Source organism: Microtus pennsylvanicus, chromosome 4 (assembly GCF_037038515.1).
Source record: "Microtus pennsylvanicus isolate mMicPen1 chromosome 4, mMicPen1.hap1, whole genome shotgun sequence".
NCBI lineage: Eukaryota > Metazoa > Chordata > Mammalia > Rodentia > Cricetidae > Microtus > Microtus pennsylvanicus.
The window spans coordinates 72497938-72514582 of NC_134582.1; the positions used below are offsets into that span (position 1 = coordinate 72497938).

Below are 16645 nucleotides of genomic sequence, written 5' to 3' on the forward strand. Positions count from 1 at the left end.
TGAACACAGTTTGCTTTATGGGAGCAGGGACAGAATGCTGTGGTTTGAATGGTGAAGTGTTTCTCGCAGCTTGACAGTGCAATGTTTGGAACACTTGCGATTTGTGTCACTGCATTGGTAGGTTGTAGACCCCTTAGCACACTGAGCCTGGACCATGGATAAGGGGCTTTGGGAGTGGGGCTTCGTTATAGGTCACCCTGCTTTTAACCTAAAGGCTGTTTCCTGATCCAAGGAGATATAACAGATATGCTGGCAGTCTTTGCTGCAGGGACCCTGCCACCATAACCACCCTAGCTGCCATGTCTTCCTCTTCATGAGGGGCTGTAGCCTCTGAACCATAACCAAATAAATCCTTTCTTTAAATTCTTTCTATCAGGTATTTGACCACAGTAGCAGGTGAATATTTTTATCTTGTCTTTTTACCTTCCCTTACAAAAGGACCGCTTGCATCCTTTCTTCTACCTGGTAGATGTGGGTCTCACCAGTAAATAGGGCACAGCTGAGCACAGAGCATGAGGCCCTCAAAAGAGTGGCTCGCGGCTTTACACAGAAGCAGCATAGGCTTGACCTCCCACACCGTGAAGTGTAATAGAAGTGGTGGGCTACGTTCCTGGCACCCGGCCGCCCGCACGGCTAGCTTTATCCGAAATAATTACACGGAAACTGTATTCATTTAAACACTGCTTGGCCCATTAGCTCTAGCCTCTTATTGGCTAGCTCTTACATATTGATCTAACCCATTTCTAATATCCCTGTAACACCACGAGGTGTCTTACCAGGGAAGATCTTAACCTGCATCTGTGTCTGGTGGGAGAATCATGGTGACTGTCCGACTCAGCTTTTTTCTCCCAACATTCTGTTCTGTCTACTCCGCCTACTTAATTTTTTGTCCTATCAGAGGCCAACCAGTTTCTTTATTACTTAACCAATGAAACAACAGATAGAAAGATGACTCTCCTCCATCAGCGAAGTAAAGAGAGTGAGGGTGGGAACCAGCACAGTAAACAGCAGACTACCAGACCTAATTGCTGTGTGCTTGGAATACAAGAGAAAGAAGAAATATCTACACAGTGATGACCAAATTTCTCAAATTAATGTCAGATCCCAGAGGCTCTTTTGGCAGGATAAATACCTAACTATATCTAACTGCTTTTTCAAACTACAAAGAAGAAAAAAAATCACAATTAGAGACTTCTAAAAGAAGCCAGAAAGAAAAGACATTTTATTCATGAAGGCGCTTATGTAAGAATTCTCCTCAAGACCTTGCCAACATGAAGAGACTACAGTAAAATGTTAGGTATGGCAGAGGAGATTCTGTCACATTCAGGTTGTGAAGTAGGGTAGCTCCAAGAAGAGCCTTGACTGGCCATGGTGGTCTTTTGGAGTCCACAAGACTCTACAGTGACTGCACAGCTGACAGACCAATAGGAAGATCCACGGGAAGTGTATCCGTCCACATCCACATGGAACAACCTGTTTTGTAGAGCTGCAGGAACACTTGTCTTTTGGGAAAGTCACCGTCATACCTGTAAAAACCTTGTGAAGACATGATTCTTCCCTTCAAAATGGGATTCATTCCCAGAGCACCTCAGCAGTGTGACTTCTGTACAGGCATTGGAGTGACCTTGGTTCATTCCCCCACACCAAGAGGCTTTGGAGCAACGCCATTCACTCTTTTTCTAGCAGTCAAATTTGCACAGAGTCAATCCCAGAAAGTTACCTGCAACAGACCACATAGAAATTTCTATAGAAGACAGGCACTGAGCAGGAAGGCAGCAAGCCCCACCTTTGCCAACAAACAAATCTGGGCGTCCTCAAAGCTGGTTATTACCAAAAAGATTAGACAAGGAGAATCCGTGAATCCAGGATTCGGGGATGTTTAGTAACTTTATCTAATGGTTTGGGATGTCAGGTACTTCCCCTAGAATGCTGGCACTTCCCTGGGTGGTGCCATCTGTTCCAGAGTACTGTTTTGTCGGGTTCTACCTGCCCTTTTTGTGGTTTTGATATGCATATGTCCTTGCCTATGGAATTTTCCAATTATTTCTGTAAAAACTAGAAAGCTCATGGAGCTCACCCCTTCTTCTTTCTTCTCCTTATTCTTCTCCTTTCACTTCACTTTCTCTCCTCGCACGACAAAGAAAGAACATGCAGAGGTAACATATTTGAGTTAATTTTTTACCCTCAGATCCTCGCCTGCCATAGACATCCAATTCTGAGCCCTGTGGGGGTACTGAGGCTGGTTGGTACTCAAGGCCCCAGAGAGTGACTCACACCTGTAATCTCAGGACTTGAGAGGTTGAGACAGGAGGTTTGCCCTGAGTCTGAGGCCAGCGTGGGCTGCAGAGCGAAAGTCTATCTCAAAAAGAAAGGAGAAAAATTGAGGAAAAGAGGAAATAAAAAAAAAGGAAAAGAGAGAGAATGCTTCCCATTTTTTTTCTTCTTTTTTTCTTCATTTTTATTCACCTAACTCAAGGTGAGGTTCCCAGCAGAGTCTGATGTGGCTAACATGAATCATGGGCCCGTCCTTGACTAATGGCAGGCCCTAATACACCATAGGATGGAGAAGAGGTGGGGGATTGCACAGTAGACAGTACTGCTGACTGTGTACTGTGAAGTCGATGTTTCTCTGGAGGGGCATCTCTGACCTGTTCAACTTTTCATGTTGAAACAAAGGTTCGTTTTAATTTTTTGAAAATAAAAGTGTTTTTGTTCCTGTTTCTGTAAAAATTTCTCTGATTTACCTTTTCAAATATCTAAACTATTCCCAGTGCCATATGAAAAAATTATCACACAAAAGTGATAATTTTAGCTTTTCTGAGGTGTGATGGCTGTTCTTAGTTGTCGACTTAACTACATTTCGAATTAACTAGAACCCAGGTTGCTAGATTCACCTGTGAGGGATTTTTCTTAATTAAATCATCTAAAACGGCAAGGTCTACCCTTGATCTATGCTTTTTTGATGTGGGAAGAACCATCTTTAACCTGGACTGTGCCTTCTGCTGGCAGCCTATGTAGAAGACATGGAAGAAGGAAGCTTGCGCTCTTTGCCTGCTTGCTCACTCTCCCTGGCAAGTCCTGTCCTTCACTGGCACTAGAGCCCACTTTTTGGGATTCTGGTGTGTACTGAAGACCACCTGAGACGTCCAGCCTCATGGACTGAACAACTGCTGGATTCTTAGACCTTACATTGGTAGACAACCATTGTTGGACTAGCTGAACCACAGCCTGTAAGCCACTCTAATAAATCCCCTTCTCTCTCTCTCTCTCTCTCTTTCTCTCTCTCTCTCTCTCTCTCTCTCTCTCTCTCTCTCTCTCTCTCTCTCTCTCTCCCTCTCTTTCTCTCTCTGGCTGTAAGTTCTGTCCCTCCAGAGAACCGTGATTAATACACAATGGTACAGCCTTTGGACCTGCTTCTGGGTTGAGATCTCACTGTTTGGGTTCTATCTTTTCCTAGCAATCTCTTCCTCTGGGATTTTACATTATCTAACTTTGGGTAATGGTGTAATCTTAGTTCACATGCATGAAGCAATTCATACATGGCCCAGAGCATGATGAGCATGTGCATGTGTATGTTCACTTCACCAAGATAACTAAAAATTCTTTGATATTTTCATTTTTTGGATGTCTTGTCTTATATTTTGAAAACTAAATTATTTGAAGAAGCAGCTTAAAACTGTATTTTGAAAACTACCAGAGAATTATTGCTTGTTTATTTGATGATGTGTTGAGTGTTTATCAATCATGTTTGATTCTGGGAAGGCAGAGAATTGATTTACCACTAATGGAGTCTGTAACTGAATGAATAAATGCTTAAGAACACTTTCACTGTGGAAGAGCTGTCAAGCCATCAGGGGAAAAAGATCCGAAGCCTGGAGGGGTAGTTATATTCCAGAGCTTGTGTGCAACCTGGCCTGGTGGTGTCTGCTGTACTGGGGAGCAGAGGAAAGGGAGGCCTGAGAGTGCAGTGCCTGCAGAGAGTGCAGTGCCTGCAGAGAGTGCAGTGCCTGCAGAGAGTGCAGTACCTGCAGAGTTTGGTTTTGCAGATAGGGTTTTGTAGCTGATTTCAGTGAGGACAGTGAAAGGAGACATAAGAGCTGCAGCTGTGAGGGGAAGGTTCCCAATGCAAGAGCTGCAGCTGTGAGGGGAAGGGTTCCCAATGCAAGAGCTGCAGCTCCGAGGGGAAGGTTCCCAAATGCAAGAGCTGCAGTTCTAAGGGGTCCTGACAGTTAGGGACCAAAAAATACTACAGAGTCACACTGCACAACAAACCTCACATGAAATTCTTTTGGAAAGACATAGAGGGCAGCAACCTCTGCTGGGGTGAGAAACAGCAAAGAACTGAGCAGGAGGCAGCCTTTATGTTTGGTTCCTTGGGGAGTGGGGTGGAGCTTCCCAGGATGACCTGGGATTGGTGGGATTTGTGTGGCCTGATCTTGGACTTTTTTTTTTTCTCCTCTGTTGGGCAGAGCTTGGCCTCTTGTTTCTTGAGAGACTGGAAACAACCATTAGGATAATCTGAAGGCTGGGCTTGGCCACTCCCCTCTTTGGCTTCTTAGTGTCCTTTGGTTAGTGTGCATATGTCTCCTGTTAGCTTTCTGTTGGTTTCCTCTTTGGTTGATTGCTCAAAACTGTAGATGCCACATGGAAACTACCATCTCCCCATCGGGGTCTCTGGGATTTGTCACATTCAGTGTCTTTTGCTGTCCTGCTCAGGAGGAGGAGGGCCGTTTTCCTTTAAAGGATGGCACCTAGTAGCAGCATCTTACAGTAGTTATTGGTGCTGAGGTTTGACCGCAGCCTTTACTGTTGTGAGTGCAGTCCCTGGCCTAGTGCATGTGCCCTGTCCCAGGGAAACACAGGAACACTTGGCACTGGACTAGAGGGGCCCCTGCTGTCCACTGTCCTAGATTCTCCTTTGAGGAGGCCGGTAGACTCCTGTTTTGTTTTCTTACATTTACTTCAGGGGCAAGAAGTCAGACTTAGGAGATTTATTTTTTGTCCTTTAATGAGTCTACTGACTAGGAAATAATGTGCTATGTTTTATGAAAATATGGCTTCTTGTGAATGGGTTTTACATGTAAGGCAGTGCTTTTAAAAATTTATTTTTACCTTTAAATATTAACTTATTTCCATGCATGTGGTGTATATGTGGATGTGCACATATGTATGGGTACACACACACCTTTGTGTGCCTGTGGAGAGTGAGAGTGGCCATGCATATTCCACATTAATTTTTTTTCCTCTTGATATTTTATTTTGACTTTCTAAATTTTAGAAATTTTACTAGAATGGCAAAATAAAATCCCATATGCCCAAATTCATCCCTTGCTAATATTTTGTCTCTCCCTCATGCTCCCTTTTGCTCTCGTACATGTTTTGGAGTATGGTGAGACTGGATCACACACCTTTCTTCTACACAGTCCAGCAGACGTCTCTTAGGCATGTAACCTCATGACCATTTTCTCTTTACTTTAACTTTTTATTGAGCTGTATATTTCTCTGCTCCCCTCCTTCCTCCCCCTCCCCTTCTACCCTCTCCCGTGGTTCCCACACTCCCGATTTACTCAGGAGATCTTGTCTTTTTCTACTTCCCATATAGATTAGATCCATGTGTGTCTCTCTTGGGGTCTTCTTGTTGTCTAGGTTCTCTAGGTTTGTGAACTGTAGGCTGCTTTTCTTTACTTTATGTCTAAAAGTCACTTATGAGTGAGTACATATGATATTTGTCTTTCTGGGTCTGGGTTACCTCATTCAATATGATGTTTTCTAGATCCATCTATTTGCCCGCAAATTTCAAGATGCCATATTTTTTTCTGCTGTGTAATACTCCATTGTATAATGTACCACATATTCTTTATCCATTCTTCTGCACATTAACTTTTTGACTTAGGGTCTCTCAGTGAACCTGGTGCCCCCTACTGGGTATATTAGGTGGCCAATGAGTTCTAATGATCTGTCTGGAGATACAGACACAGGCCAGGAGTCTTGTCCTCAGTCTGCACAGCTCACACTACCCACCGGGCAGCTCCAGCCTTCCTAGAGCAGTATTTAATTAAGCAGATTGCTTAAAGTGATGCATGAGGAATGCATTACTTTACCTTTTTTTCCCTGAGAGGTAAAGAGGACCTGGGAAGAAAATTCCTTAGCTAGTACTGTATCATGTTCTTTACATCTAAATGAGAAGCCAAGCAACCATAAAAGCATCAGGATACCAAAAACATTTTCAGGCACACACTGTTGGTTGATACCCAGGGATGTTTCTGGTTTCTCATCCAGAATACACAAAAGAACTTCACATTTAAAACAGTTAAAGATAGCTCAGTCTTAAGGAGATGTAAAGTATTCTCAGCTGTGCCTTTTGTCCACAATTAGTGTGTTGCTGTGGAAGTGTAATGACTTTTAGTAATGACATTACCCATGATAAAAGTTCAGATATTAAAATCTGAGCTACAGCTGGCTGACACATTTAAAATGATTCAGAGAGGACTCCAGCATCCCGAGCAGGCCGTTTGGTGGGTTGCGAGTGTGCTGATAGAGGAGCCTGTCCTAAGCGATCGGTCTGTTCCCTCTCGGAAGACCTCACCATTTCCTGTGCTACTTGGCAGGCTGCTGTGAGGGGTGTGGCTGCTCTCTGCCTAGAGATGGCTCCAGATGCTGCAGACCTTGCTCCAGACTATCAGTTTTGGCTGCAGAAGCTTTCTATATGGGAGCAGGCCTCCTCCAAGGAAACCCAGCAGGACACCTGTCTTCACCTGTCCCGGTTCCAGGAGTTCCTGAAGCAGATGTATGAAATCTTGAAAGAGATGGTAAGTATCCTGTGACATTAGGGACTCCCCAAGCAAGAATGCCACTTAGAGTTAGGGATTTGTGTGACTGACTTAACTGAACTTAACAAATTAGTGATAGGTGCTGTACACAAGAGCTGTTTTCATACCTTCTGGGTGGACATTTTCTTTCTTAGCTATTTGAGACTGCCTGACCAAGAAATTTATTTATATTATTTCGTTAATTCTTGCAGTATTTGGGATTGAGCCTAGGGCCTTCCACATGTTAGGCTAGCCTTCTATCGTAAAACTGTATCCTAAATCCAAGCTAATTGTTGTAGATTATAAGACTTGGGTTCTTCCTGTAGGTAGTAAGTGGGGTTTGTCCTGTTGCCCTTCAAACTTGCCAGGGGTTACTGAGCTGTTTGCCCTTCATTCAGCTCTGCTTTCAAGGAGGTGCTCCTATCCTGTTCAGTATTGATTTCTCACTGTTAAGATATTAAGATCTCTTTTAACAAATATTTTAAGAGATCCTTTCAAATAAATTTCTGAGTATCTTATACAATTTATTGTTAATATCTCCATTTATCTTCCTATTGACATAAATTGCTTATGTTTACTGTGTTAGATATTTTTGAGGCAGGATTTCTCTGTGTGGCCTTGGCTGTCCTGTTATTGGCTGTGTAGACCAGGCTGGCCACGAACTCACAGTGATCTGTCTGCCTCTGCCTCCTGAGTGCTGGGACTAAAGCACGCACTACTACCTTCCAGCTGAGAGCCATGTTTTCATGTTATAAGCATATTAATGTTTCATACATTATTCATATTTTTAAATTAGAAAATGAAAGTAATTGTTATTTAGCATGTGTACTTTCATTTAGTACTTTCTGTTCATCAAAGAAGCAAATGAGAAATTTGAAGAACAAATTCCTATAGATTATTCTGTAGGTAATGAGAATGAGTTTATATATCTCCAGAAATTAGAAAGGAAGGTTATCTGGAACAAGTGATACTAATTTTTAAACTATTTTTTGTTGTTTATCTGTTTTTGTTAGTAAGATTTATGTAACTTGACCTTAATGCAGTCTCAGAAAGTCTAGGCTCAGCCCTGGTGAAGGGGTCATGTTGAGGAACTTCCTACTGCATCATGGGGCTGTGAGGGCCACAAAGGTCCATGTGCCACAGATCACTAGGGAAACCAGGAACGTTAGACATGCAGGAGCCTCTCCTCAGCGGAGGAGATAAAATACCCATCTAGAAGTGGCTGTTGTTAATGATCTGGTGACCTTTTTGCTCTCGGTGGCAGACCTCACATACCTTTTGCTATAGAGACTCCCCCAACCCCCCAGAATGTTTATGCCAGACTCTTCCGCTCTGGCCTTCAGTTAATCTATCTTTAGGGATGATGTCACATGTACTTTATGGCCTGCTGACCTCTATGCTGTTGCAGTCAGAGACCACTAGATTCTCAACCATTTCGCTGTAGAACCCACCCTTGTCACAAGGACTTTGTAGAGGAGTTTCTATGTGGTCGCACCTTAAGCTTTAGAGTGTACCTGGAATTAGAATGACTGTTGCCTGGAAATGATTAGTTCCTGGAAACTTTCCCCCAAATTGTACTGTTTTAAATGTGCTGACATGACCCGCCTGGCATCAGACTCCCCAGATCTGACCCAGGTTGATGAAATCAGTCTGAAGAAAGTTTTCATTCTTGTTTCTTCAAGGTTTGCTTCCTGGCCTAGATGTCTAAGCGTCTCCTTCATTGGAGGCCTTGGCTTCCCTGCACATGAGCTGGTGTGGTCTAAATATCATAGAAGAGTGCGGGAAGATATAGGGGAAGATACAGCTGTGCACCAAAACTGTGCTTTATCTTACGCTGTTTCTGTTTGGTTGATGATTTTATCATCTCAGAGGTTGGACTGTTGTAGCTGAAATATGATGTCATTTAACATGTAACAATCATGGCTGTGACATACGAAGACGTGAGTCTTAGGGCCTCAGCCACTTTCCTTCCTTTGCAAAAGCTGAATGAGGGGTCTTTCTTGTACTAACTAAAGCCTATAGTTCGAAGAGCTAGGGTTCCATGGTTGTTAATCACCAGGGCTGCTCTTCTTCAGTGTACTGTGTTAAATGAAGTAGTCTTTCCTAGGTTGGGCAATCCTAGGAGAGGCAGGCAGATTTCTGAATTTGAGGCCAGCATGTGAGTTCCAGGACAGCCAGGGCTGTGTAGGAGACCCTGTCTCAAACAACAACAACCAAGAAATAGTCTTTTCTGATTATTGCTTGAGCAAAATGCAATAAATGTTCTTGCAAAATTGAAATGACCTGATTACATCATACTGAGTTTTTAAGGATGAAGTACAAGATAAACTTTGAATTTCTTACAGAGAACTTTTCTCTAATCTCTTTCTGTGCATTTTCTAGAATAGGATGTACAGGAGCACTCGGGCTCCCTTGAGAAATTGTGTTGCTCAGTTGATTTGCATAGTGTGTTTTAACTATCAAAACATTGGTTGTTGTTTTTATAGGATTCTAGGGCAATCCTGGAAAGGTTCCCCAAAATTGGTCAGCTGTTGGCAAAAACTTGTTGGAATCCTCTCATCTTAGCATATGGTAAGAGCCTCAACACACAAACACCTGATGACAGTTTTAGTCTCTCTGCTTCTCACAAAGCACAGGGATATAAACTGTAACCTCTTTCATGTTTCTGTGGGGCAGCTCACCATGTGTATGCATCTTCCTGTGCTTCTGTGTGTTACAGGCAAACAGGCATGCATGTACACATAGGCTCATGCCTGTGTACTGCAGCACGGCAAGGATTCTTACAGTAGAGGTTTAACTTTAAAATGACTGTAGTCACTTTCATCATCTCATTTTAAATTCTCCACAAGTAAACTTGATGCTAATGATACCTAGTTAATTGTTTCACAGGTCCATGTTAACTCATGTATTGCTGCCCACGTTGTGAGGCCATTGTTCAGAGTTGGAGTCCTGCTATAGCCTTGCCATTATTTAAGAGTGATGTGGTTTTAGCCAAGGTTGAGAGAATTTGGGAATACTTTAGGTGTAGTATGACTTTACCTCTCCAACCTTGTTTCCAGTTTCGTCTTCCTCAAGTATAACATGCCATTGCAGAGGTGCTGTCGCCAGCTGTCTGAACGCCAGTGTATTCCCTCTGCCTCTTGGCCTTCCTGCAACTGTGCTGAGGCTGGGCTGGTCTCTCTTCATTTGCCTGTGGTTTCCCAGTGTCTTCTCCCACTCTCTGGGTCTGATAGAGTTTGGGGAAGTTCCTGTAGATGAGCCCTTTGTCTTCTGCCTTAGATTGGCTGCATTATTAGCAGATGTAATTTTTTCATCTTTTTTTTTTTAAGTAAAAGACTAATATAACCTATCATAGGTCATGTGAGAGCTGTGGACTAGGTGGGAGGCACTTCCTTGGATCTTTGAGCACATACTTGTGCTTGAGGTGCACATTTGGTCTCACTCGTTCCATCCCCACCTTTGTGGGGTGCTAGGAAAAGGGAGATGAAGAGCTCCCCCTGTAGTTTTCTTCCTCTTCCCTCAGTCAGGTTGTTGATCTAAGGTGGAAAGCTCGTGAGCCAGTGCTGTATTTACTTTCCAGATCTGCCAGTGAGTCCTGGTGGATCCTTAGCAGTTTCCTATGGAAATCCCAGTCCCAACCGTGGTGCCTCTGGGGAGGAAGCTCCTGGATGCCACTCCCTGTATAGAGTACTAGTGGTCCTCATGTAAGCAGCAGGGGCTTATTTATGTCTGCGAGCCAGCCAAGCAGAGTGAGCTGTGTGCTCATCAGCCAGAGGTGTATACAGTGCGTCTCTCCTTACGTATGAGAAGAAAACAGACACGCGAACTTGTATGTAGGATTACTCCACATCCTGGTGGTACCACCCCTCTTTTTATTCTTTGAAGTTTAAGCTCCATAAACTACCATTTTCCTGCTTCCCTTTTTGAAATTGCCCCCCAGTACATCCTCCTTTCTCCGTAGTGAAGCATATTATTGGAATGTCTGTCACTCGTGAATTAGTATTTACACCAGGTCAAGTGCGGCAGTCACATCTCACTCAGGTATCAGTTCGGCCTGGAGAATTCTTTGAAAGTTACAAGTCTGGAAATTAATGTGTGTCAGGCGAGACTATACCTACCTCCTGGTGCCTTATTTATGCTCATAGGGGAAAATGAATGTCTCAAAATGACCCTGAGAAAGTGTAAACTCAATGATTGTCACTGGAGGAAAAATAGATCTAAAAATTATGAAGGGATAGGTGCTCCCTGTGAATGTAGAGGAGCTTTCCTGTAGTTTGTCCTGTCCTTTTGCCTTTGATAGCAAAGCCATTGGAGGCACTAGGCTGTAGGAAGCTGGAAGGTGAGCTCTGCCTGTCTAAGACCACTGCAGGGGCTGGGTCTGTCTCCCTCCCGTCTCTCCATCACAAGGTCTGCATCACTCTGTGTAGCTTATATGCTAACAACTTCCGATTACAGCTTTAATTTTTGTTCACTAGTTGTGCTGTAAGTCTCTACCTCGGACAGGTTTGGCCACAGAAACAGAAACAGATAGTAGTTATTTTGCTTTAAAGAGGTCGACATTACTGATGTTTCAATCGTGAAATTAGAAACATCTTGAAGCGCCCAGCACATTCAGCACTTCCCATCGTTCTTACTTGGCTCTAAAAACTGCTGCTGTCTCAGAAAGAGTTGACCACACAAGAGCTGGACAGTGAGCTGAACCCACAAAAAGAAAAGCCAAAGCCGAGCTTGGTGCTTTGAGGTTTTCCTAAGCATGTTCTTAAGGTTTTTCCTTTTTGATAAAATATACTCATTTTAGTTTTATTTTCTGCAGATGAAAGCCAAAAATTTCTAATATGGTGCTTATGTTGTCTGATGAACAAAGAACCACGGACCCCTGGAGAATCCGAGCTTAACTTCTGGATCCGCGTAAGAGAGTAAAGCTTCCTCTGCCTTGCTTTGGCTTAAGTTGATTATTTAAAGTCCTCTACACTCTGCTAATTTCCACTTATTGATACAAATCTGTGATATTTTAAGGCGACAGCAGTTCTCAACCTGTAGGTTGCCACCCCTTTAGGGGTCACACATCAGATATCCTGTATGTCACATACTTACATTATGATTCATAGCAGTAGCAAAATTATAGTTATAAAGTAGCAATGAAATAACTTTGTGGTTGGGATCACCATAACACAAGGGACTTTATTAAAGGATGGCTGCATTGGGAAGGTTGGGAATCACTGCTCTGCAGTGTTGAAGTGGGAACCGCTGCTCTGCAGTGTTGAAGTGGGAACCACCGCTCTGCAGTGTTGAAGTGGGAACCGCTGCTCTGCAGTGTTGAAGTGGGAACCGCTGCTCTGCAGTGTTGAAGTGGGAACCGCTGCTCTGCAGTGTTGAAGTGGGAACCGCTGCTCTGCAGTGTTGAAGTGGGAACCGCTGCTCTGCAGTGTTGAAGTGGGAACCGCTGCTCTGCAGTGTTGAAGTGGGAATCGCTGCTCTGCAGTGTTGAAGTGGGAACCACTGCTCTGCAGTGTTGAGATTGGGAACCACTGCTCTGCAGTGTTGAGATTGGGAACCGCTGCTCTGCAGTGTTGAAGTGGGAATCGCTGCTCTGCAGTGTTGAAGTGGGAACCGCTGCTCTGCAGTGTTGAAGTGGGAACCGCTGCTCTGCAGTGTTGAAGTGGGAACCGCTGCTCTGCAGTGTTGAAGTGGGAATCGCTGCTCTGCAGTGTTGAAGTGGGAACCGCTGCTCTGCAGTGTTGAAGTGGGAACCGCTGCTCTGCAGTGTTGAAGTGGGAACCGCTGCTCTGCAGTGTTGAAGTGGGAACCGCTGCTCTGCAGTGTTGAAGTGGGAACCGCTGCTCTGCAGTGTTGAAGTGGGAACCGCTGCTCTGCAGTGTTGAAGTGGGAATCGCTGCTCTGCAGTGTTGAAGTGGGAACCACTGCTCTGCAGTGTTGAGATTGGGAACCACTGCTCTGCAGTGTTGAGATTGGGAACCGCTGCTCTGCAGTGTTGAAGTGGGAATCGCTGCTCTGCAGTGTTGAAGTGGGAACCATTGCTCTGCAGTGTTGAAGTGGGAACCACTGCTCTGCAGTGTTGAAGTGGGAATCACTGCTCTGCAGTGTTGAGATTGGGAACCACTGCTCTGCAGTGTTGAGATTGGGAACCGCTGCTCTGCAGTGTTGAAGTGGGAACCATTGCTCTGCAGTGTTGAAGTGGGAACTACTGCTCTGCAGTGTTGAAGTGGGAACCGCTGCTTTGCAGTGTTGAGATTGGGAACCACTGCTCTGCAGTGTTGAGATTGGGAACCGCTGCTCTGCAGTAGTCGTTATGGCTGCTCAGCAGCTCAGACCCAAAATAATCACACAGAAACTGTATTATTAAAATACTGCTTGGCCCATTAGCTCTAGCTTCTTATTAGCTAACTCTTACATCTTAGTTTAACCCATTTCTATTATTGCCACATGGCAGTGGCTTACTGGCTAAGTTTTTGTAGCATGTCCCACTCTGGTGGCAGATCAATGGTATCTCTCTGACTCTTCCTTCTTCCAGCATTCAGTTCTGTCTTCCCCGCCTACCTAAGTTCTGCCCTATCAACAGGCCAAGGCAGTTTCTTTATTCATTAACCAATGAAAGCAATATATAGACAGAAAGACCTCCTACACCACAAGGTTGTGGTTTACTGGGTAAAGTTCCAGCTGGGCTCCATGGCTTCTCTCTGACTCTACCTTCCTTCTCCCAGCATTTACTTTAGTTTTCCTTGCCTAGCTAAGGTCTGCCCTGCTATAGGTCCAAAGCAGTTTCTTTACTCATTAACAATAAACACAGCATACAGAGGGGAGTCCCACATCAGAACCTTCTCTTCATAATCCCTGTCTTCTGTAAGTGTGTTTTCAAGGATTTAATCCATATGAAAACATCATCTTAACAAAGCACAGGAGTGCTTTTTATACATCAGGTGCTGTTTTCCTTTTCCTTCTCTTAGTGATGGCTTGGAAGTGCCTAAGGTAAGCAGACATGGATCAGATGCAGTGAGTCCACCATTCCACACGGGGTTTGGGGTACCTCGCAGATACTCTGCCACTGAAAACTCTTTGTTCAAATCTTTTCTTTCTTTCCGAGACAGGGTTTCTCTTTGTGGCCTTAGCTGTCTTGGAATTCACTTTATAGACCAGGCTGGTCTCAAACTCAGACATCTGCCTGCTTCTGCCTCACAGATACTGGGATTAAAGGTGTGTGCCACCACACCTGGTTTGCTCAAATCTTAATCTCCTATGTTACCTTTTTCAAGTTACATGCTTTTCTAAATTGCAATCGTCCATCTTCAGTAGAAAATAATCTCACTTGTTCATAGGTCTGCTAGGAAAATAAGTGATTAGAACTATACTGTGGGTGTTTGTGTGCTTACAAATTGACTGTTGATGGTGGGAGTAAGTATTCACTCTGCCATTGCTTTGGTAAGGGTAGGATTCATAATACAGGTTAGGGTTCAAAATGAACTAAGCCATTTTAATGGGAACATTCACTGCTGTTTTGGATTAAAGGATATGTTTTTCAGTTTGTAAAATAACAAAGTCAATCCGCTTTCAATGCTAGGAAGATGTCATTAGGAACATGTTCTGTGCCTCCCTGGCTACTGCATTCTCAGTTTAAGTGAAGTTTTTTCTTCATTGTTGTCTTGCTTTTAAAGTTGATTAACGTATGCTAGTTTACAGAGTGGCAGGTTTTATTATGTTTCTCACATATGTGTGATGTGCATTCTTGCATTTGCTTATGTTGTCTGGGTCTCTTAAAGATTTTCCACAGATTGGTTTTTATCATAAACGACATATACTCTAATTTTTTTCTTTTAATGATTCCATGTAGGCTGCCATTTGAAGATCATAACTTCAGAATTCACCACAATTTGACAGTTGTAAAGACAGGGAAGGGCGACTCTTAGAGAAGCATGACCTCCACTTCCCGAGTGCCTCTTTCTCTTAACCGCAGTGTAACGCGGTTCATACAAACCAGAGACAGAAATGGGGTTCAACCTGGAGGTCAGAAAAGCAAAGCAGTCAGCTCCTGGCTCATACCTTTATCTCAGTCCAAAAATGGTGATCCTGTCCTCTGAATCCTCAGAATGAGACTGTGTGAGAGAGCTGTCTCCACCCATCTTCTGTTCCTCTCTAAGGCTGGGATCAAAGCTGTGTGTCACCACTGCCTGGTCAGTAAGGCTGATTTGGGCAGGCTGTTTTACTCTCTGATCTTCAGGCAAGCTTTATTTATTAAAATTCTAATGAAATAACAGTACACTCCAGTGCTTAAAATGTTTGTTAGAAACATCCTTCAGTGAACTCCAAATCTGCTTCATTAAGAAATCAAATAGTCCGGGTGTAGTAGCATATGCCTTTAGTCCCAGAACTTGGGAGACAGAAGCTGGTGGACCTCTTTGATTTCAAGGCCAGTTTGGTCTGTGTAGTGAGTTCTAGGAAAGCCAGGACTAGCTACATAGTGAGATCCTGTTTTGTAAAACAAAGCAAAACAAAACAAATACTTACCAAAAAACTCAAAGAAGTAAATTTGAAATCCCTGTGGATACAATGGTCCGTCTGCTGCAGCTCATCTAACTTGCTCTCCATCAACTCTGAGACCTAGGCTGTGCTGTAATGTCTTCTCATGTGACCTGTTTCTCATTTCCAGGCTTTGCTTTATGAACAGTAGAACTCTAAGTGTGTTTGGACATATGTCCTGAGGCTCTGTTAGGACGTGATGAAGGGAAGCAGATGGGTTAGAGATTTGTTTGGAAACAGTGACTAGTGGGACAGGTTGGGAAAGGATGAGGAAAGGGCAATTCCTAGGTATTAAATTGAGATTCTACTTACAGAAATAGGGGCATTCCCAACAGGCATACTGGCTTAATTTTGTTGTGTAGTAATTTGTACTCAGCTTATAAAATCAGCCTTTAGTTTTTAGACCTTCTTTAGGTTTGCAGAAAAAGTGGGTAGAAGATACAAAGATTTTCTGTGTTCTTCTGTCCTACCTGTACAAAGCCTCTGTAGTCAAATGTGCTCAGCAGAATGACATCAGTGTCATCAGTGACAGCTGATGAACCAGCCTTGTGTCACACCCACAGGCCATGGTTTCTGGGAGCTCACACTGGCTGTTCTGTAGGTTGGAAAGTGACTGGCATGTTGTACTGGCTGGGTTTGTGTGTCACCTTGACACAAGCTAGAGTCATCAGAGAGGAACGAGCCTCAACTGAGAAAAATGCCTCCATGAAATCCAGCTGTAAGGCATTTTCTCAATTAGTGATCAATGTGGGAGGACCCAGCCTAGGGTGGGTGGTGTCATCCCTCAGCTGGTGGTCCTGGGTTCTATAAGAAGGCAGGCTGAGCAAGCCAGGGGAAGCAAGCCAGTAAGAAGCTCTTGTCCAGGGACTTTTATTTTTTTCATCAGCTTTTGCTTCCAGGTTCCAGCTCTGCTTCAATTCCTGTTCTGACTTCTTCCGATGATAGAGTATGATCTGTAAGTGTAAGCCAAATAAACCTTTTCTCCCCAACTTGATTTTTGGTTATGGTATTTTGTCACAGCAATAGAAAAACCTAACTAAGGGCTGGAGAGATGGCTCAGCAATTAAGAGCACTGTCTGCTCTTCCAAAGGTTCTGGGTTTAATTCCCAGCAACCTCATGGTGGCTCACAACCATTCATAATGAGATCTGGGGTCCTCTTCCGGCTTGTAGGCATACATGCAGGCAGAACACTGTATATATAATAAATAGGTAAATCTTAAAAAAAAGAAATCCTAACTAAGAAAAATTGGTACCAGGAGTGGGTATTGCTGTGACTGACAAACCTGACCATGTTTTGGGGAAG

The 16645-nt window shown here is 43.7% G+C and overlaps 1 protein-coding gene across 6 annotated transcripts in view; it reads left to right on the top strand.

Moving 5' to 3' along the window:
• Positions 1-16645, top strand: part of Fancc (FA complementation group C) — a 99573-nt gene that overhangs the window by 11993 nt on the left and 70935 nt on the right. For 4 of the 6 annotated variants that reach the window (XM_075969383.1, XM_075969382.1, XM_075969385.1 and 1 more), the window contains exons 2-4: positions 6609-6809; positions 9296-9380; positions 11623-11717. In XM_075969383.1, coding sequence (XP_075825498.1) covers positions 6645-6809; positions 9296-9380; positions 11623-11717 — 345 coding nt within the window. In that variant the 5' untranslated portion in view covers positions 6609-6644. Of the gene's footprint in view, positions 1-6608; positions 6810-9295; positions 9381-11622; positions 11718-16645 lie in introns of those variants that run through there. The other 2 variants (XM_075969386.1, XM_075969388.1) reach the window with 2 other exon arrangements.